General features: G+C 47.5%; 1 protein-coding gene across 1 annotated transcript in view; it reads right to left on the bottom strand.

The window, feature by feature from the left end:
• GDF6 (growth differentiation factor 6) overlaps nucleotides 1-8,825 on the bottom strand; it is a 137,434-nt gene extending 128,609 nt beyond the window's left edge. The window contains exon 1 of the mRNA XM_069621396.1: nucleotides 8,422-8,825. Coding sequence (XP_069477497.1) covers nucleotides 8,422-8,725 — 304 coding nt within the window. The 5' untranslated portion in view covers nucleotides 8,726-8,825. The remainder of the gene's footprint in view (nucleotides 1-8,421) is intronic.
• Between the last annotated feature and the right edge of the window lie 13,357 nt (nucleotides 8,826-22,182).

A 22,182-nucleotide genomic window follows, 5' to 3' on the forward strand; every position in this document is an offset into this window, starting at 1 on the left:
GGTTACCTTCACCCCCTCTCTGTACTGAGTTTCTTATGGTGTACTCTGGCCTGGATCTGCTCCACGTGCTGCACTAAATGCCTGCTGCTCCCCCTACACTGAACTTCATCTTTTCACATTATGGACCTCCCATTGCCATTAACCCCCATGTGTACTGAGCTCCCTCTGGGCCAATACACTGAGCACCCCATGCCTCCCCTTGCAGTTCCTAGTTGAATCATCGCACTGTGGGGCTCCCGCACTGGGGATACTAAACCAGCTATCACCATCTGGGTTTTTAATTTGGCACTTTGTGTGCCAACAATAATTGCACCCATGGGCGTAATTTTAGGGGGAGGAGTGTTTGTCCCCCCTGTTGCATGTTAACCCCTCCTGGAAGCATGGTAGCTCCAAGGATGTTGTAATGGGTCACGTGGCAGTAGCCACGTGACCAACATAATAAAAGAAGCGAGCCGCTTTCGGCTCGCCAGTCACTCCCATCGAGGCTCTAGCGTCGTTCTTGGTGCACCATGCTGGTGCTGCGCTGCAGGCGCTGGGCCTAAGGACGGGGCCCAGCTTGAGGACGGTGCCCCTGCCAGGCAACGCAGCCCGGACGTTGCCCCTGCTGGGCAACGCCATCCTGTGTGTCCCCCCAGCCATGTGAGGCGGGCTGGGGTGGCGACCCCGGCCTGGGTGCCCCCAGAGCTGGGGCCGCGGTGAGCCGGGTGCCCCCGGCCACGTGTGGAGCTCCGGTGGTCCGGAGCGGGTGGGGTGACCCCCACCCATGAGTCTGCAGCATGAGGGCCGCACCAGTGGGTCCTGTCAGGTGCCCCCCAACATGAGTATGGGGCTGACCGGTGACTCGGAGCAGCCCCAATACCCCCTAACTTTCATGGCCCACCATTTTGTCCCCATTCATTTGGCTGGGGCACCTTTTCTTCAGATGTCATGTCCCCCCCAACATTTTCAGAAAAGTTGCTCCACTGATTGCACCGACTCCTGCCTGATCCGAGGAACATGTCAAAAAGGGACCATGTAAAGTTTCATGTGCATCTATTGCACACTGTGCGCATCGGCTAATGCAGCGCGGAGGCGCATCCGAGAATAACACGCTGAATCACCCATCCGCCCCCCCCCCCACCCCCCTTGGAGGCTGGATGGTTGATTTCGCGTCTGGCTTGTGGATTTTTTTTTTTGTCTCTCATTAATGGCCTCTCGGTAGAGACATATATGTCTGCCTGTTGATGGGTTGGTCCACTGATATGCCGCTCAGGGGCAAACAGGTTTCTCATTGGCTGTACTGCTCACAGACTCATTCGAGTTTTATATGTGGAAGCCCAATGTTCTGCCCCACGTGCAATAAAGCCCATATGAGCAGAACAACGTGGATTATTTTCTCACGCGCTGCTCCCCGTGCACGCAAAGCAGGTGAGCCTGGTGAGAAATAAAACGTGCGCATGAGCCGGGGCGGCTGGCGGGGGTCTCGGGCGGCCGCGCCTGGCCCTCCCGCGGGGCGTGCCCGTGCTGCATCGGCAGCCAGGCGGCGGGCGAGAGCCCGGTGTAATTAGGTCACTTTGGCGGGCCGGGCCGGGCCGGGCCGTGCAGGGGAGTGTGGAACCGCGCTGTCTGCCAGGAGACTGACAGCTGCCGCCTCCCCGCGCAGCCCCGCTCCAGGCCGGCAATTAACGGGCCGCCGGCCCCGCGGTGCCCCGCCACCGCTTCTGAGGAGAGGAGGTCGCCTTGACGCGTCCCCGGGCCCGGCCACATTGGCTGGTGCCGCTTCCTTCTGGGAGACTAGACAATATTTGATATGTTATGACATGCGCACTCATTTAGATCACCGAGTTCAAACGGGCCGGCGCGGGCCTGGATGCTAAGCAACCCTCGTTAGGCCCCGCGCGGGGTCAGAGCCGGTGACACATCGCATCAGGCTCAGGCCGGGGAGTGGGCCTTCGCCCTCATCCGCCGGGGACCCCGGCGCGCTCCCGAGGGGCTGCCAGGCAGCCAGGCCCGCCCGCCTTTGCTAAATGAACTCGCCCTGCTTTTGCGACAGTGGCGGAAAGGGGGCGCTGGTGGCGCCTGGCCATTTACTTTGCGCCAGAGTGTAACTGGTGGAGGGCAGGTAACCTGTGCCCCATGGCTGCCAAGAAAGGGGGAGGGCGGGGGCAGCCCCAGCACTGAGATTGCATTTTCTAGTCAGGCCCTCAGGTTCGACACGCACCAGTTCCTAAATATTTCCTGTAGCACACTTTAGCCCGGCGCCTAACTTCTGGCCCAGGCGGTAAACGTGAAGCAGGTCTATTTTCCAAACACGTTGCTAATCCGTGGAATTGGCGCAAAGGGTGGCGCAAAAACGTTCTCTACTGTCTTTTCCTCTTGATTCGGTTCGACTTTTTGGCACTAAGCTTCAAGAAAACTCAGATGTTTTCTCTGCTGCAAAACCTTGGTTAAATCTGCCATCCACGTTTCTCTAAATAGCGCAGTGCTTTGAGGGGTACCCAGGTGCATGGCTGTAAAAGAAGACTGGGGGCGCTCGTGTGCTTTGTATTTTATCTGGTAGGATGGGTGAGCGGAGCAAGCACCGCCTAAATTCACAGAAGCGTTTTATAATGGCAAAACTCCATTGGAAAACGCTTTGTGAATTTGCGCTCACGCTAGTGTTGTCCTGCAGCCCCCGAAGAGGCCAGAAGGCTCCGATTAAAAGAATGCAGGCTATCTAGGACACCACGGGCACTGCCTTGTACCTTCCAACCCTTACACACATATATATCGCGCCGGGAATCTGAACCGCGCAAACCACCGAGTGAGAGGCAGTTCGCTATTTATTCCTGAAAAATAATGGATTTTGATCAGCGAACAAGCCGGAAAATCATACATTAAGTAAATAATCGATAACGATATATATAGGAAATTCCGAATAAGTAAGGCGAGACGCACGCAGTGCCGGGTTTATATTAATGAATGCGAACTCCTTGGCTTAAAACAAATGTATTTTTTTAACTGCCCTAGGTAGTCACCAGTGTGTCCATCGAAATTTGCCAGGGGCCGCAGAAAATACACTCCTTTTACTTTTGGGAGAATAAACTTCATAGTAAGGGCCAGTTCCAGCTACGGGCACGCTCCCGAGCAAATCACGGGGAAAGGGGAAGCCCCCTGGGAGAGGGCCGCCTCAGCTGTGTTTTTATTGAAGTTAGGACTGAATAACCAGCTCATAAAACCGCTAAGGGGCCATGTGGGTTTTCAAAGCCGACCTGCGTTCTTGCATCAACATTTAAAATGTATGCGCTTGGTTTGGTCGCCGGGCATCCAGCAGCCAAAGAAGCACTTTAACCCAGCATAGCTGGGGGGTGTTCGCGGACCTCTCCTCCTGGCACGGGGTGGAGGGGCAGGTTCCATTCTGAGGACTGTGTAACGCGTTTCTGGCAACATGAAGGAGAACAAAATGTATGTGCACCCCTCATTAAAGGGAGTTAATTAGTCTCTCACTAATTCACTCGTGCGCAAGATGCCGAACCTTTCGTTGTCCGTAGACTTGCGAATCAGAGAGATGCGCTGCACATCAGTGATGTATTTAGGTATAAACCCGCTGGCGTGTAATATGCGCACTCTTTGGTTACAGGGTGGTTGTCTACATGGCCGTGTGGGGGCGAACGATTCTTTCTTTTATTTCACCAACCTATTCCTTTTATCCCGTATGTGGCCAAGCGACGAGCAGCTTAACTCCCGCTAGTGTCTTGACTTCTTAATTCATAGCTTGATCACGGTCGCCTCGCGGCGCGCTCCCGCAGCTCCTTCGCGGCAGTCTTTTCACGTGAGGCGCTATGGGGAATACGGGGCTTGGGTTTTTATTTCGGATATTGCCAGCAAGAGGGCTACATTTGAGGACGTGACACATGACCTCGCGCGAATACTCGCTCTCAGGAGAATACTTCACTTTCCAGCTTTCGTAGGAACTTGTTGAAACCGCCTTCACTGAAGTATTTGCCCCAGACAGGAGAAATCCCGGGCGTTAAGGCCAGACATGGCCACCAGGCCCAGACTTCTCGTCTTCCAGAATGTTGCAATGCGCTCTCTCTGGGAAAGGTCCCTCGCCCCTCCCCCCGCCCGCCCCCACCTCTCTATCCCGGTTCCGTCTTGATATGCCCCAGCATATTATGGCCACCACATTCGTGGTAGCCTTCCACAAGCATCGGGCGAAGTGAATAACCTGCACGTTTAGCAGCCACAGCAGACAATAGTCCCTCTGCTCTGCCCTGCGGAGTTCCCAAGGCACCGCAGCCCCGCCAGCGGAGCCTGAACAGACTCCAATGCAGAGGAAACCGCCCTGCTTGCATGCAATGCTTCCATGCGCCATACGTCACCGGTATGTACTTTACAGAGGTTCACACGCACACCCACCCGTATACTTCACAATGGTTGTAACGCACATTACTGCACCGGGATACTTTAGAGAGGTTACCACGCAGAATGCGTCACCCAGACGCTCACACGCATAATAGGTCACCAGAGCTTTGCAGAAGTTCTAACGCACACCACTGCACTGCTATACTTTACAGAGGCGTACACGCGCAATACATGCCCAGTATACTCAAGAGAGGTTCACACGCACAATACGGCCATGGTATAGTTTACAAAGGTTTTATCACGCACTACTCCACCAGTGTCTTCTACAAAGGTTCTAATGCACAAGTGGACAGTATATTTTTCAAAAGTTCTAATGCACATTTTTTCAGCAACATATTGGGCAAAGGTTCTAAGGCACACCACGATCGCCCTATGCTTTGCAAAGAATCTAAGGCAGAAAGAACCCCCTGCTTGTGTGCAAAGGTTCCACGTCACCAGTATATTTTACAAATACGTCACCAGTGTACGTTGCAGAATTTCTGACATACCATACTTCATCAGAATAGCTTACAACAGTTCTAATGCACAATATTTAACGAGTATAATTTACACCAATTCTAATGCACTATTTTTCACCAGTGTATTATCCAACGAAGGCACACAACCCCCCCCCCTCTCCCCACGCCACCCCCCTCGGACTTTACAAAGATGTGTGCAGAAACAATCCCACTGTGAGCAGAGATGCTAGCACACTAGGGCCTGATTCTCCAGTGTATTCGATAAAGGATCAGACCCACATAGGTATGCTTTACACAATGTCTAACCCAAAAGAACTCACCACTACATTTTACACATTTCTAAAGCACTTATATAAAAGTATATCTTCTAATGCGCAACCTAGCCGCTAAGATAGCGGCTGAGAGCTGTGCATGATGATGCAGGTCACAGGTCTGAATCCCAAACAAGTCCATCTCAGCCTTGCATCCTTCCACCGTTGCTTAGTCAATGAGTAACAACCGTGAGTATGCGTTTGCTGAGAATAATTGTATATAAAAATGTTATATGGGCGGTGCTTTGGCGAAAGCACTACATACATAAATCATTGTTCTTACGTCCCCAATATATTTTACAGGGGTTCCAGATCCCACTAAGCCACCTTTTATTACAAAGGTTCGCACGCACAGTACTTGCCAGAATATTTTGGGTTCAACACAATACATCACCAGACAATTTTGCAAAGTTTCCAAATTACAACACCTCACCAGTATTTCTTTAAAAAAAAGTTCTAGAGCAGAAGGCTTCACCAGAATATTTTAGGAAGGTCCAGTGCACAATACTTCACCAGATTATGTCACAAAGGTTCTGATTTAGAATAGGTCACCAGTAAGCACTTCATCAGAACATTTTACAAAGGGTCTAGAGCACAATGTGTCACCAGATTATGGAACGCAGGTTGTATGTAGCCAGAATATTTTAGGAAGGTTCTAGTGCAGAAAGCATGACCATATAATAAAACAGATGTTCTACTCTGTAGCCTGAGCAGTTTTAGAAAGGTTCTAATGCAGACAGTGTCGCCAGTTAATCAAACAGATGCTGTTCTACTCTGTAGCCAGAGTAGTTTGGAAAGGTTCTAGCACAGAACACATCACCAGTTAATCAAACAGATGCTGTACTCTATAGCCGGATTATTTTAGAGAGGTTCTAGTGCACAACCCATCTCCAAATAATCAAACAGATGTTCTACTCTGTGCCAGAGTATTTTAGAAAGGTTCTAGTGCAGAAAGTGTCACCAGTTAATCAGACAGATGTTGTACTCTGTAGCCAGAGTATTTTAGAAAGATTCTATCACAGAACGTATCACCAGTTAATCAAACAGATGTTCTACTCAGTGGTCAGAGTATTTTAGAAAGGTTCTAGGCAGAAAGTGTCACCAGTTAATCAGACAGATGTTGTACTCTGTAGCCAGAGTATTTCAGAAAGATTCTATCACAGAACGCGTCACCAGTTAATCAAACAGATGTTATACTCCATAGCCAGAGTATTTTAGAAAGGTTCTAGTGCACTACTTATCAACAAATAATGAAACGGATGTTCTACTCTGTAGCTAGAGTATTTTAGAAAGGTTCTAGTGGAGAAAGCGTCACCAAATAATGAAACAGATGTTCTACTCTATAGCCGGAGTATTGTATAAAGGTTCTAGTGCACGACCCATCAACAAATAAACAGATGTTCTGCTCTGTAGTTAGAGTATTTTAGAAAGGTTCTATCACAGAACGTGTCACCGGCTAATCAAACAGATGCTCTACTCTATAGCCAGAGTATTTTAGAAAGGTTCTATCACAGAACGCGTTATCAGTTAATCAAACAGATGTTCTACTCTGTAGCTGGATATTTTAGAAAGGTTCTAGCGCAGAACGCGTCGCCAGATAATGAAACAGATGTTTTACTCTGCAGCCAGAGCATTTTAGAAAGGTTCTAGCGCAGAAAGCCTGACCGGATAATGAAAGAGATGGTCTACTCTATAGTCAGTGTATTTTAGAGAGGTTCTAGTCACGCATCGCCAGATCATTTAACAGAGGTTCTACTCCGTGGCCAGGCTACCTAATAAAGGGTCCAAAGCACAACCCATCATCAGTATATCGTACATAGATTCGAACTCAGGCCACTTCAGCAGCCTAGTGCACACGTGCACGGAGTGAATCACTAGAACATTTTACGAACCGCATAATGCACAATTCCTCCCGGCTGCATTGTCCGCACGTTTCAGCGCAGAATGATGTGCTAATGTATTGTGCGTATTTTCCAGCGCAGAGTCCACACGTGAGTACGTCGCAATGGTCCGAACAGCGAGTAACTGACGCAAAACGTGTTGCTAAATACCCGACGTGAAATACAGCACCCGCGGCACAACCACTAACGCACGAACTCCACCTGCAAGCTTAGGGATGGACCACTTCGCTAGGATACTCTCCCAGGTTAGATTCGTCCACGGTTCCGATGCAATCGCTTACATTGTACAGCTGCTCTAGTGCAGAAGAGTGCACTTGTATGTTTGGCAGACAACCTTCTTGTTTGCAAAGGATCGATAGCAGACTACAAAGCGGCGCTCGTCTATCGCACAGATGTTCAGCGGAAAGGGGCTTTCGACGTGTGTGTTGCGGTGTTTTCAGGGTGTCTCGTGCGAACTTTCTCTAGTGAAACTTGCATCGCAGAGATTCTAGTACACACCATGCGTTCGCTTGTGCATTTCCCAGTATAATTGTTTATTCCGCGCTTAGAAACGTCTGGGAATTAAGCGCGTTATAAATAACCTATCATATCAGAATTGTTCACAATACACCTATAAAGGACATGGGCACACACGAATCCCATGCAAGAGTGCAGCGCCAGTTCGTTTTGCAGACGGTCTCCTTTGCAGGTTAAAGATTGGCAATTATTTGTCCGACACGTGTTGGCGCCGGTGAAGGCACTGCGACAAATTGCGCCGACACAGGTGCGACGTTTCTGCAGTAAGGGCTCGGATGCTGGTGCCCGATGTGCTTGATGCGGAGTTTGCAGGCGGTCCGGCTGAGGGGGCGTCATGGGAAGGCTGCGGCCCCGAGCCCCCGCGGACGCAGGTGACGGGCCCGCTCGCCAAACAGAGCCGCTCTTATTCCAGGTAGTCGCGATAAGAGAGAGGGGCTGCCTGATAAGGAGGGACCCGGCCATCAAATGTTTGCTCGCAGTCACTGGGAACTTTTCATTTCCCTGCTTCACGTGAGATTGCAAACGCGGAGTCAGCCTCGCCAGGACCCCGGGAGGGGGCCCCGTTCCGTCTCAACTCGCCCACGTAGCCTCAAGTACGGACTCCGTGAAACAAAACAACGCTGTGCACCCACGCGGCTACATAATGTGTATATATATAAAACGAACACAAGCCAACTCAGAAAGGTGTTATATTTGTACACGGAGGTTGTGTTACTGCCATACACTATTTTTTTTTAGAAAACGATATTGAAGTTTGTGTGCTCACAAGTGCACAAACCAGGACATTTCGCTGACCACCAGCACACCCGGACATTGGCGACCCCCCAATGCCTCACTGAGAATGCAACTTACCCCGGCCCCTATCCACGAAGCTAGTGATGGTGTTGGCGGCCCTGGACGTTTGGAAGAAGCTGGCGTTGATGCCCAGCCGCTCGGCGGTGGAGAAGGTCCGGTAGATGGACAGCATGTACTCGTGGGGCTCCACGGGACGGCTCTCCCTGCCCGCCGCCGCAGGCAGCCTGCTGCCCTCAGTGCGGGTCCTCCTGCCGCGCTTGTCCGGGGAGGCGGAGATGGATGCTTGCTGGAAACAGGGAAAATCCCAGAGCAGGAAAGTGATGAGCAGAAGGGCCGGCCAGAGGCTCCTGTGACTGGCCATGCTTGTCCGGCTGCCTGCGGTCAGGGGGTGCTCTCGGGGTCCGGCGCGGGGTGCTGGGACTGCGAGAGCTGCAGCGCTGGGCCGCAGACGATGCTGCTGCTCTTGGCCACTTTAGTTAAGATGGGCTCTGAGAGGCTCGGACAGCCAGGGAGGGAGAGCCAGGGGCCCGGGGAGCTGCAGAGACAGACACGCCCCCGTGCACGCCCTGCACCGCACCCCCGCAAAGCACAGGCAGCAGACCACAAGGCACAGGCATACAGGGGGCAGACGCTTCCCTGCGCAGGCATGCGCCCGCCCTAGTCACAGCATCACCCGGGCGAGAGGTTGGCACGGACTCACAGACGCCCAGGTATGTGTAGGCACAGACCCTGCTCTGCGTGGAAGGGGTTGGTATTCAGGGCACCGAAGAAGAGGCGCGTGATCAGAGACGCCCGTGGGACAGGTGTGGAGTTCCAGCTACAGGGAAGACACTCACCAGTTACCAAAACCAAGCGAGACCGAGAACCGGAAAGTGACACGGGACAGGTCCACTGCCATGCGACACACAGGGGTGGGGTACACTCACTGGTTCAGGGGGCTCGGGCGTTCAGATCCAAACTCAAAGCAGGCCCATGGGACACGCGCACTAGAAAAGGCCATCGTGTGCACTGACCCTGGAGGCATCTCCAAAGCTCGCATGTCCAGGTACCCGCAATATTTGCAGCCATCGCCATCATATGTTCAGGTGCTAAACACGATGCCGGCATCACAGAGCAGACCCTGCTTCACGCTACGCTACGGATATTGCCATCAAAGCCCAAATTGTCCAGTGACGCGGAATGTGGGGGCGCCCCCACTAGGCTAAAGGCCACGGGCCCTTAAGCTTGGGAGCTGCCAATGGAGGCACAAAGGAGTGATGGGAGAGAAAGAAAGGGGGCCATAAGGCGCACCCCCTACCTGTCCTCTCTCATGCTAGAGGTATAACAAAGGAGAGCCTGACAGGGAGGGGACCCAGACAGCAAAAAGTGCTAACGGGTGGTGGGGCGCCAACACCATTAGCAGCAGAGTGCTCCCCCTTCAAAGGGGGGAGAGAACAATAAAACAAAGGATGAGGGGAAAAAGGCAGGAAGCCACGCACATAGCTGCTAAGTGGCTGTCAGTGCAAGCTGGCCTTTTGGGTGACCAGGAGCCATGGAACTGACATGGCCCCAGGGTGTATTTGCCCTATAAAGACAGGACTGTTGGAGCAGCCCTGCAAATACCCTGACATATGCCTCCCTAGCATGGATGGCCTGCCATGAGCAACACCAAAAATGTCTTCAGATAGTCCAGCACAAGGCCCTGCGGAGAGCGTCTGGAGCTCCACTCTTCACAAGGATTGCTGACCTTCACAGACAACTGGGCATCGAGATGTTGGACGAACATCTAGGAAAGCTGAGAAAGAACTTTTGCCAAGGATTGGATTGAAACCCAAATCTTCTGATCAGAAGACTGCCACCACTGCAAACCCTTTCGACCGCTACCCGCGGCCATCACGGCAAAAGACCCTGTGAAGCCAGCTCTACTGTGACAGACACACAGACCATAAAGAATCTAAAGCCATGACTGCATACTCAACCTGAGAAGATGGAGTAATGAGGCTCAAGCCTCGGTATCCAATATCACCACTGATGGATACAATCTATCAGCAAGAAGAAGACAGACAGCAGCCCTGCAGAATGAACACACTGGCCGGACTGTAACAGGATTATGCGTTCGCAGACTCAGCTTCTTGTGGTTTTGCACAGTTTACTTTTAAGGTTTATTACACCCTGTGTGGGGCGGTAGCATTAGAAAGAGAACATCATGCATTTAAACTCAAAGAATTTCGGCATAGGTGGTTTTGCCCTGATCTGCTCTCCAAAGTGCTTTACACCCTGTCCGGGGATGAACACAAGCAGGAGTGGGTTGCCGCAGGTTATCCCACAAGCTAACAAATGCGGCTCCACAGAGCTCGCTAATACCACCCAGTTCTGCTTTGGCTCGGTTTAGAGGTGTTATTCACAAGCACCCGTTGCTTTCCTTGCAGTCTTCTTGCACTGTGTGATTATCATTCTGATCACACAGAATCCAAACATGATCATCACCAACAATGCTCTAAGAAACTTGAAAATATTTGCCATCCATTGCAGAACCCACAAGAAGATTGATGCAAACCAGCTGTCATCTGCAACATCTTCTACTTCATCTTCCATCTTGATGTGCAATTTTGTGAACATTGTTATGGCCTCTGTCAAGGTCCCATTCTCATCATCGTGAAAAGCTATGAATGTGCAACATGATTCTCCGATTTTGGGACAAACACCCCCATCCATAGCTGTAATCATATCCAAGACATATCTGTTCTGTAGAGTCATCAGTCGTATGGCTCTCAGCTCTTCCTTGATACATTGAATCCCTTTATGGTAGTTTTGATCATTTGCAGGAGCTCCCATCTGGTTGTAACCACTTGGCATTTGCCAACATCTGGATCCCTGGCATAATGATTGTTGTAAACACTGCTGACGTCTGACTGAACAATCTGTGTTCATATGGAATAGAGTCGAAAGCTTCTATCGATTTGCCAGAGAAGCAATTCTCCCTTTTTGTTTGATTGAGGAATCCACTTGATCTCCTTTTTCTCAGGTGAGCATCTGCTTTTGGAAACTCTCCAGTGTTCAGGTCACTCCTTGGAATCACTAATGCCGGAACATGAGCAAGCACTAAATAACTAAGTCCTCCCCAGTCTCTGGGCAGCTTCATATATGCTCTGGATCCGCAGGCCCAGTAGTGATTTATTATCACTACTGTCGCATCCTTCATTCCTGGTACATCGAAAATTCGATCGCACTGCTGATTCTCTCCAACTTATCTTGTGCCATTATTCTTGAAGCATAGCCCTGCACTTGCTAGAGGCACTATCTGCAACAGGCCTCCTTTGTCTTTGGCCTATGTCAGCAACTTTGCAAGCCACGGCCTGAGAGGTTTGCACCCTTTTTCCACACAATCTATAACTGGTTTATGATGTCCAGTTACCGCTACAGCTCTGCATACGACTATACCTTCTTCCAAGCCATCTGGAGAAAGTACTCTTCCCCAGATCTGCAGCTGGCCTCTTTCCATGCATCTTCGAATGTTTGACAGTTGAGCTTCTTGTTTATTTCCCATCAAATTCCAGCTCCCTTCATGCCAGGCTGTTCATTTTGTATCACATGATCTCTGGTGTGTGCTCTTTCTCTTGTCTTCAAATCTTGAACATAATCATCTTCTTCTGGAGCCAATCATTCAGTCACCCATACCAAGGATGCTGTAAGACCCTGGAATTGACCTCTTGTATGGCAGAGTGCAAGATGAGCCAGGCAATGAGCTGTCTGGACGTCTATTTCTATAGCTATGAATATCTTGAAGTTCCCCATAGCATAAGGTAGGAGAGCACATACATAACATTCCTCCTCAGAGGTTCTCTTTCCTACCTCTCTCATGTGTTGATACCACATGTTGTTCCCCAAATGTGCTGTGTTGTATAAATAATCATTCAACTCATAATCATTTTCCCTTGCACTCCTCTTAGGTCTCTTTCTTGCCAAATGAGCTTGTGTAAGAAGCAAGCTCAAGAAATACATCAAAATTATAGGAACTCTTGTCAAAGAAATTGGTGACTTTACATGAGTCACTGGTGTAGGGATAATCACACATGGCATTGGTCTTCTTGCAACATCTAAGTCTGCATATGTCACTGGAGTGGGAAGGATCAAAGGGACTCCTTCCTTTTTGGGGCCAATAAAGTAAACACTGTGGATCAGTAAGAGCAGAAAAACAAAAATAAATGCGGAAAACGCATATATTATACACCAATACATCAGACCCTACCATCGGTGTCTCTCCACACGTTGTTGAGTTTGTTCACTTTCTGGAGTTGCATTATTCTCAACAGACCACATTATGTCTGTATACCACTTTTAAGGAAGGAACAAATCTTTTTAATCAGGCAGCCTTGTTAAATGCTCATGTAGCTTCCGAATCTGCTCAATTATCGCTGCCAATAATCTTCTAATCGCAGGGCCATTCTTAGGATCCTGCACAAAAGTGCGTAGGTCAGTGCTACAGACAACAAGAGCACGATAAGCTCGGAGTATAAAAATGAAGACAGCGAGAATCTTAGTGTCCTCCTTCCTCATCATCGATTGAGTCTGCACGTGCTGATCTGCTTCTTGTCTTGTTTCTGAATCGGGTGGGGGTGTGACGGTCTTACCAGTATGCAGCTACACGTCACCCAGGTGAATCCAGGCACACCTTTCTTGAACTTTTACTGCTGACGGAGTGACATGCTCCACAATGAGCGGTCCACTAAAACAGGACTCATGCCACTTCCTAGTGAAGTTGTGTGTTAGAATGGAATCTCCAGCAAAGAGTTTAGGTATAGATAATTTTTCAGGTCCAATTGCTGAATGGTCTTCATCTGTGTCCTGAGACCGGCAACCCTTACGTTTGAGTTGATCTGAAATGACAGAGATACTAGCGGTCCTACATGTAAAATACGCACGCAGCTCATTTTCTAACAATTCTGCAGATGTCTGGGCATCACTTCTGCTAAGACCGTGTGCGCAAAAGGCAGATTACTGGAGTACCCGCTGTTGTGCTGTGGCTGCTGCACTGGAATGGATCAGCTGTTAGATGGATCAGCTGGCCTACCGGCTGCCCATCAGGAGAACTCGCCGGAATCGAGTGAGAAGGAAAAGCGCCGTCGCGCTGTTAAGCCCCGCTCCCTGTTAAGCCCCGCCTTGCAGGAAGTGGGCCCTCAAAACAACCTCCCAGGCACCCTTGCGGCGCTAAGCCCGTGTGCACAAAGGGCGAATTACTGGAGTACCTGCTGTTGTGCTGTTTGGCTGCTGGCTGTGGCTTCGGCAGCGATCTAACTGCACAACGGGGACCAGTGGAACTCAGACCCCTGCTAATTTGACTACGATCTCACAAGAGGAGCTGTACAATGAAATGAAGTCACTACCAGTGGAAACACCGACCGCGGTTTTAAGAACCTGTCTATAGGTAAGGCAAAGATTTACCTCTCTCCCAGAAGTAGAGGCCAATCCCGACCACCTACCCAGAGCAGTGCAAAAAGACCTGCCCATGCTTAAACAGACACGCCTACTATTTAACCCCAAGAAGCGAAAGAGCCTCTCAATGGGGGCAGACATATTTACTGAAAAGAACAGACCGATACCCTCAACCGTAGAGGAGAAAGTGGACCCTGCCAGAAAATCATTGGCCCCCCTAAATGCTCCAGCCTCCCCAATTTTAGCAGAGAGTACTAGTCACTCACTTCTTGTCATCGGTCAAACCCAAAGGGCTGTTGAGCGGCTGGGCAGCGACAAACTGGGTGACCAAGGTTGCAGCCACTCAGGGGAAGACAGCAGGATGGATAGGCCCTCCCCCACGAAAGAGCATCATAGCCCCATGGGCCAAACGAATGAGAAACCACGTGAGATCTCAGTGAACATTCCAGATAGGTCGACAAAAGTAACTGAGGAAGAGCGCATGGACCAAACAGAAAAACCAAGCCTAAGTAAAGATGACTGCTTTGACCCCTGCCCTTGAGGACCACCACAATCCCCTGATGAGGGTGAAGGTCTCCAGGAGGAGGGACACAATATAAAACCTATTAATGATGTCGAGCAGACCACTCCAATCAGGGATGTGATGCCCTCTCCAATCAAGGAAAATAAACCACGAAACGCAAAGGAAAACATCTCTGAGAAGGACTCTAACTTACCTATTGACAGCCTCAAAGGAGCAAAGGCCTCAGCTAGGCAATCCTTATGCTCAGCTTCTGCCTCAGGGGCACTATGGGAAAACACAGATCCCTGGGATAAGGCTGATCTAGGCCACTTGGAAGAAGCCCCACATGACTCATACCCGGTAAGGGCGAAAAACTTCCACCAACTCGAACCCACAGGGTTTGACATTTTCCTGCCTTATAAGGAAGTTAATCTAACTCAAGGAAATAAGTTGTCTCAACACCAACACCAGGAAAAGGTCAGGGCAGTGCCTAAAGAGGGGTGGTGTGATGATCAAACCCCGATGCTGGCAGAGAGCCCTAAATCATCAGGAAGTGCAAGTGAAAACGAAAGTGGAAAAACACCTGCAGCTAACTTGAGTAATTCAAGATTAGTGAATAAAATCATGCAAGATATAATGATCCTGACGGGGAAAATAGAAAGAGAAAAAAGGAAAAGTTTCTCCTTCATAAATAAGAAAATGGCAGCACTAGATAAAGAACAAGCTAAAAAGGATGCTCAGGGTGATAAAGCCCGGGGAGAAAAGAATCTAAATAAGCCTTACGAAAAACAACAACTAAAATCACTCAAACATCGGCTGTTGCAGACGAAAGGTCGCTTCATGGTGATCTGATGGAAGAACGAATCCCACAATTAATCAAGGGAGCCTGCAAAATTGAAAGGTTAAAGGATACTGAACACATCCAAAACGTGATCATGGTGTCGTTAAACATCACACTTGCCCCATTCTTAAAACTTTATGAGGCGATTAAAGACTCTCTACAAGAAGTAACTAGTACTAACCTACAAATTAAAGAGGCAAATTTATTAATGGAATCCTCCTTGCAGAGATTAGACATACAAATGAATAAGGAAGCAGAACAAACGCTACTCTGGCAAAACCGCCTTAGTGACTTAGGGAGAAAAGACGCAAATGATAAATCACTACTGATGGAGGCAGTCCTTGAGGACTGTAAATGGATGAGAAACCTCTGTAAAACGAACAACGAGCTGGACCGGCCAGGAGGCAACATAAAGGCGGGAAAGGGTCCAATGAGACTGAAACAAGGAGATGGCACGGAATTAGATCAACCGTGCAATCCCCCATAAGATGTTATCCGGATCTCTCCACAAAAGAAGGCTGATGAGAGAGGAGAGCCCGCGCCCAAACCGGACTGAACAAACTTTGCAATTTTCACAGGCAGTACTTCAAACAACCAGGAACATCAAGGGGGCAAGGCGGCATCGAAGAAAATGGAAAAGGAAAGAAAATCAAAAAATGAAACCTTAAAAAGGAAAGTCAACGGCTCCAGAGCTTTTTTGAGAAATCTAAGAACGCCGCCTAAAAGAGAAAACTTGCAACGTGAAAAGAAACCCAGAAGGGAAATGACACTTAGCGAGCTGGGCACGCCGGATGAACACAGAACAAATGGAACTAAAAATACTAGTGAAATCGACGAGGAGGACTGGGAGGAGATGGAGCAAACTGCTGACTTAAGTGACCTCATTGAAATAATAGACAAAAACACCAAAGAGGAGGAATGGGATAGTATTAGTTTATCCGATTGGCAAAACCATAGATAACTGGGAAACTGCCAACCCGGGAGCACAGTTAAAAGATATTAAGACGTCGAAATCCCAAAGAAAGAAACTTATAAAGAAGTCACTGAAACCAGATAAAAGACAGCCCCTATCCAGAGAACCCCGCTCCGGGTAGAGCAAAGAGTCCCCTCCCCATTTAAAATATTGGGACAAAAAAGGAAGCAGCTAGACATTAAAGAAAAAAAAGCCCAAATAGAGCCAGCAAAGCTCCAGTCAAAACCAAAATTAAAAAAAAACGAGGGGGAGAAAGTGGAAGATGATCAGAGCGAAGCCTCCACTCCCAGGAGTCCCAGGAGAGCAAGGCCACCTAAAGGCTGCCACCTAAAGCTGGAGACAACATCAAAAGGCCCAAGACGGGTAGTGCTAAATAGAAACTACGTGATGACTCTCTTCAAGCAAACTTCAATCTTACGCAAGATAACAACATAGGATATAAAAATTGTGGAATTTCCAGAAGAAAGGGGGATGGATCAAGTTATCCTACACCCAAACTCCAACAAAATCAAGCACACATTGCTGGAGGCTAGCGATATCCTGAGGAAAAAAGGCTTCCGATTAGAAACCCTCGAAGAAAGATCAACTGTAAACAATTCAAAAGAAACAAACAAGGATATTAAAGAACACAAGGAGGTAAAAAAAGCACAAAAAGAAAAAACAGATCCAGAAAAGAAACTCAGTTAAAAATCGAGACTGAAGTTAAAAAGGACTTAAGAGAAAGTGCAAAAGAACAATCGGAAACTCAGAGGAAAAGTCCTCTTACAATAAAAAAAAGTGTGGAGCAAATGAAAACCCTGAGGTTTACAGTGGATAACTCAGGGAATATTGGGAAGAGCAAAATCAACTTGAAGGAAGGAAAAAAGATCCCCACGGACTGGACATGGATGGCAAGTACTCTAAATACAAAGAAAAAAACAATATATTGATGTGGAGCCCCAAAGAAACTTCTACTGTGCCTCATGGAACACCAGAGGCTTCAAGCATTTGTTTACTAATGACAGTAGCTTTCTGGGCAAATATGATCTTATTTCCATCCAGGAATCCTGGCTTCAGGACATACCAGTCTGTGAGGGATACAAAGTGTACATAAACCCGGCCAGATAGGGGCCCAAAGGGAGACCATATGCGGGCCTTATGATGCTAAAAATACTAGACAGTGCCCTGCAAGTCTTGGAACATCTAATCCCAATCCCTATGTACACATTTTAAAAATAGCACTCCACTCAGAGGGGCATGAGGGCCCGTTGAAGTTGTTAGTGATAAACACCTATTGGAGCGAAAACATGCCAACCTGGAAGTCTACTTAAAAGACATCATGAATGCCATTGATAAGTCAATGATGGAGGACAAAGACCAGCTGATACTCCTTAGCAGAGATTTAAACATCAAATTGCTGGATAAGGAGGGGAAGATCAAAAGGACGGAACATCTAGTAGGAAAAGAGCAAAAATGGATGGAGGAAATGTAAATCCGAGATATGAGGATGCCAAATAGCCAAACGAGAGGCGATCTGACAGGAGCAAACACATGGCACTGCGGGAAAACCGGAGTTTGCCTGGATTATTATTTCATAGGAGGAAATACACTGGAATGGATAAACTCCTTTACAATTATGAAACAAATAAACAGTGATCATAGCTTACTGGAAACGGAACTCGCTTGGAAAATGATATCAACTCCGAAGAGAAAAGAAACGATGGAAACGGAAGTCTCCTGTGGAAGAAATCGATTAAGGATTAAAACATAGTCAATTCCACATCTGGTGCAAAAATATAAAAACTCCATTGGGAACAGAGAGGATGTGGTTGAATACAAATGGATGCTTAAAGCCTTTGAGGTCAAATACGATCCTAATAAGGTAAAAACCATTCAAAAGAAACATGCACATGATGAGCTCTTAGTGGCCAGAAGAAAACAATATAGATCAGAGCTGACACGCATTAAAAAGGCCAACTCTAGTGATAAAGTCGAACTTTGGAGGAAGTGTCATCAAACATATAAAAACTGGCTCCGCTCAACTCGATTTATGAGCGCTCAAGGTGACGCAGAGAAAATGTTGGCCACAGTATCAGCTAATAATGCAAGAAGCACGTGGGACATAATATCAGGGACCTTAACCAATCTGCAGTAGGTGTAAACCAAGTTTCAGAGGAAAACTGGTTTAAACACTACACCTCACTATATGAGGGGACAACTAAGGAAAAGGCGACAGTTAAGGCACCTGATGCAACTCCCTGGGCACTAGAATTCGACAGAGATGACATTGTGACGATGATAAAAAAATTAAGTGCTTCTAGGGCAGCGTTCCCTAATGGCATCCCGAATAAGATGCTGAAAGGCAGCTGCGAGGAATGGTCAGACCTAATCTGTACATTGTTTCTGCAGATAAGACGACGAAGACAAATCCCCTCCTCTTGGAGAGAGGCTACATTGTACCAATCTATAAAAAAAGGAGATAGAGAGAACCCCAGAAATTACAGACCAATAGCATTGCTGGACTCTATAGGCAAACTATTTGCGTCTGTTTTGTTAAGAGACCTAAAGAAATGGGCGACCCGGGCCAAAATCCTGGACGAGAGACAAACAGCCTTCATTAGTGGTGTAGGAACAGCTTTAAATTGTTCCTAATCAATCTCATGAAAGCAAATGCCCTGGAGGGAAAAAAAGCCATCTACTTAGCCTTTATCGATCTCGAACAGGCGTTCGATGGGATAAACCGGGAACGCCTGTGGCAGAAGAGGGAAAAATGGGGATGCCCGGTACACCTTTTTGAAGCCATCCAAGCCCTGTACACCGACACCACGATACAGGTCCAAACTAGTGCGAAGGGAGGGGTGACCAAAAAGATCGGAACATCCTGTGGAATCAAGCAGGGATGTGCCTTGGCTCCCATCCTTTTTGTTATATACATGGCAGACTTGAAGACGACGCAAGAACAGATCCGCGCCTTCACCCCAAAGATCAACGGGATGGACGTACCATAGATGCTGTACGCTGACGACGCGGGATTCGCCGACCAAACGCCCATCGGGCTACAGCGAAGGATAGAGGCCTTCAACAAGTACCTAATAGGAAACGAGATAAAAATAAACATCAAGAAATCCATGGTCCTGATAATGAAGTCCAGCCGCGGGAAAAGAGGCGTAATGAAAAATCACGCCTGGATGTTAGAGAATGAAAAACTGGAAGTGGTGGACACAACATTATATCTAGGTCTAAGGATTAACAAAAACTGTAATGAGGAACATCACTACGCACTGATGCGGGAAAAACTAACGACTTTAACTAATCAAGGGCTGATAATAAATCGAAGGTACGGAAAGTTCTTTTTGATGCCTATTGTAACTTTTTATAAACAAATGGTGTCAGCTGTAATCACTTATGGAGCTGAGGCTTTGCTTGGCCTGAGCTGGGAAGTATGGAACGTATGCAAGTCTTACTTCTGGCGGAAAACTCTACGCCTCCCAAACTCGCTGCTGATTGAGCTCATAAGAACTGAATTAAGGCTCCAATCCCTGGCGTCAATAGTGCTGTGGAAAACTCTATCTCTTTACCGCAATGCATTCTTGACAAACCACCACAGCCATATGAAATACTAGCCCAGTCTGGGCCATTAAACAGAGAGACGATAACTTCAACGCTGGAAAAAGAAATGCAAGGCTATCCTAGAACAATTTAACATCTCTGAGGAAACATTGAAATATAATCCGAAAAGGGCAAAAAGAACTATCCAGGAAAAAGACTGGGAAGAAACTCTAGAGAAGAAAGTGACAAGAAACAAGAGTGATAATATTATATGGGAACGTAAAGCATTGAACATCCTTCCACCATATCTAAAGAAGTTCCCATCAAGCTACTACAGAGACCTTCTATTGAGATGTAGACTGAACACCTGGAACTCTAGAGAGGTTAAATGGAGGAGAAAGCAACTTGAAAAATCAAAAGCATACTGCAGACATTGTGAAAACAATGAGCAACTGGAAACCGTTAGACATGTTAACGCCAGACAGCAATGGGGAGCTATACTCTCTGAATTTCTCCAGAAATGGAGGAGGAATATTGTGAGAGACTATTGACAGTTGAAAAGGTTGGCAGAACAATAGACACCCTAAAATTTGTGGAATCCCTGAAAAGGGGATGGGAGGAGGAAGAAATTGGAGAGGGAGGGGAGTAAATGGACTCATATTGCCTTCCTGCTAAAATGGCTAAGGAGAATAACATTAACATTATAGATAATCAAAATAATGATCTTTTGCCTGATGTGATGAGATGGAAAGATAATTAGAATAATTTGAAGTGATAAATGTTAAAAGTTTAAATGGGTTAACCAATAAAATATTTAAAAAAAATTTAAAAAACTTCTGCCCCTCAATGGAGGTGTCAGGGGCATTCTCATTTGCCTTCCTGTGACTAGTTCATGAGGTGTGAGGTGATCGTCCATCCGGGTTGATTCCTTAATGCATATAATGCAAGGGGTAGGCAATACAGCCATCCCTTCTTCAATGTTAATTTGAGTTTAGCTATCCTTTCTTTGAGAAGACCGTTGAGTCTCTCACATACACCGTTTGCTTGAATGATAAGTAGTAGAAAAAAGTATGTTTGATACTAAGCAATAGGCTGATCTGCTAGAATACCTCATTAACAAAATGGGGGCCATTGTCAGATTTTAGCACCTCACATAATCCCCATCTACGAAAGACTTCTCAAACTAAAAACTTTGCAGCGCGAGTGGCATCAGTGTGTGTACATGGACCAGCTTCAATCCCTCTTGAAAGGGGCACACCACCACCATCATATACCTATATCCACTACATACTTGCAACATATCAACATAGTCAATAGATAAATGCTGAAAATGACCATTTGGTCAAGGAATCACTCCTCTAATTGTTCGCAATGTGTGCCCAGCAGTAAACATTTGACATATGATGCAATTTACTACATAAAAAGCAACGTGTTCTAGCAGGTTCGGTACAAACCAATCCTCCGCAATAGCTGCTGCAAGGCTTTCCCTAGTTACATGTGCAGGTTAGTGCAGATGTACTAACACCACCCTACCCTTAACAATGCTACAGGCATCACCGGCTTTCCAGTGCTTTACTGTAACTCCAATGCTTCAGAGGGGGATAAAGAACACCACCTCCGTGTCCATAGCTCCTTCTCTTCCTGTGGAGCACTACCTGGAACTTCCATTAACTGCATCCTAGACAAATTATTAAACCCTTTGTGTACAATCATAATCATGACCACTTTGTCTTTTACATAAGGAGTATCAAAACTTAAAATATCAGGTGAATATGCAACTCTCTTGGTCTCTTTGTCTGCAGCTTCGTTCCCCCGTGAGATAAAATCAGTTCTCTTAGTATGTACTGCGCATTGAACTAATGCGATGGCTACTGGGAGTTGTAGTACCTTGATAAGCCTGTCCAATAATGCAGCATGTTGCACTGGAGTGCCGTCTGCTCGGAGGTAGCCCCTCCTTTTCCAACACGCTAGCCCTGCATGCATGGTTGATGTCACATAGGCAGAGTCACTGTACACCATCACTTCCTGCCCTTCGTGTTTCTCGAGCACTGCAATAAGTGCCACCAATTCTGCAGCCTGTGCCGAAAAGTAAGATGGTAGTCTTGCACCTGCTACTACTTTGAATTCCCCATTAGCTCTGTGCCTTACTATAGCTGAACCTGAATTCCTTTATCCGTTAGTTTCAAAGACCTGTCAATAAAGAGAACCCCACTCCGCCAGAGCGTTCTCCTTCAACCTAGGTATCTCGTCATAAAATTCTTCATAGTTAGAGAATTCATGCACTTGAGCATCCGCTGTCAATGGTTTACCTACAAACGTGGCAGGGTTCACTATTTTACACCTGACTATTTTGATTGCTGGATTCGATGTGCCTACCTCATATGCGGAAGCCCTATGGGCTTCTGGGATGTCATTGTACCTTTAGGTTTCTCCAATACAGCAAACAAAGCATGCTCAACAAATAAAGTCATGGAACACCCCATCACAATGCTGGTAGACTTCTCAATAGCGAACATAGCTGCTGACAGCAATTGTTTGCAAGGAAAGTGTCCTCTCATAACT

The sequence above is a fragment of the Ambystoma mexicanum genome, chromosome 5q (genome assembly GCF_040938575.1).
Source record: "Ambystoma mexicanum isolate Mex_15411 chromosome 5q, UKY_AmexF1_1, whole genome shotgun sequence".
NCBI classification, from domain to species: domain Eukaryota; kingdom Metazoa; phylum Chordata; class Amphibia; order Caudata; family Ambystomatidae; genus Ambystoma; species Ambystoma mexicanum.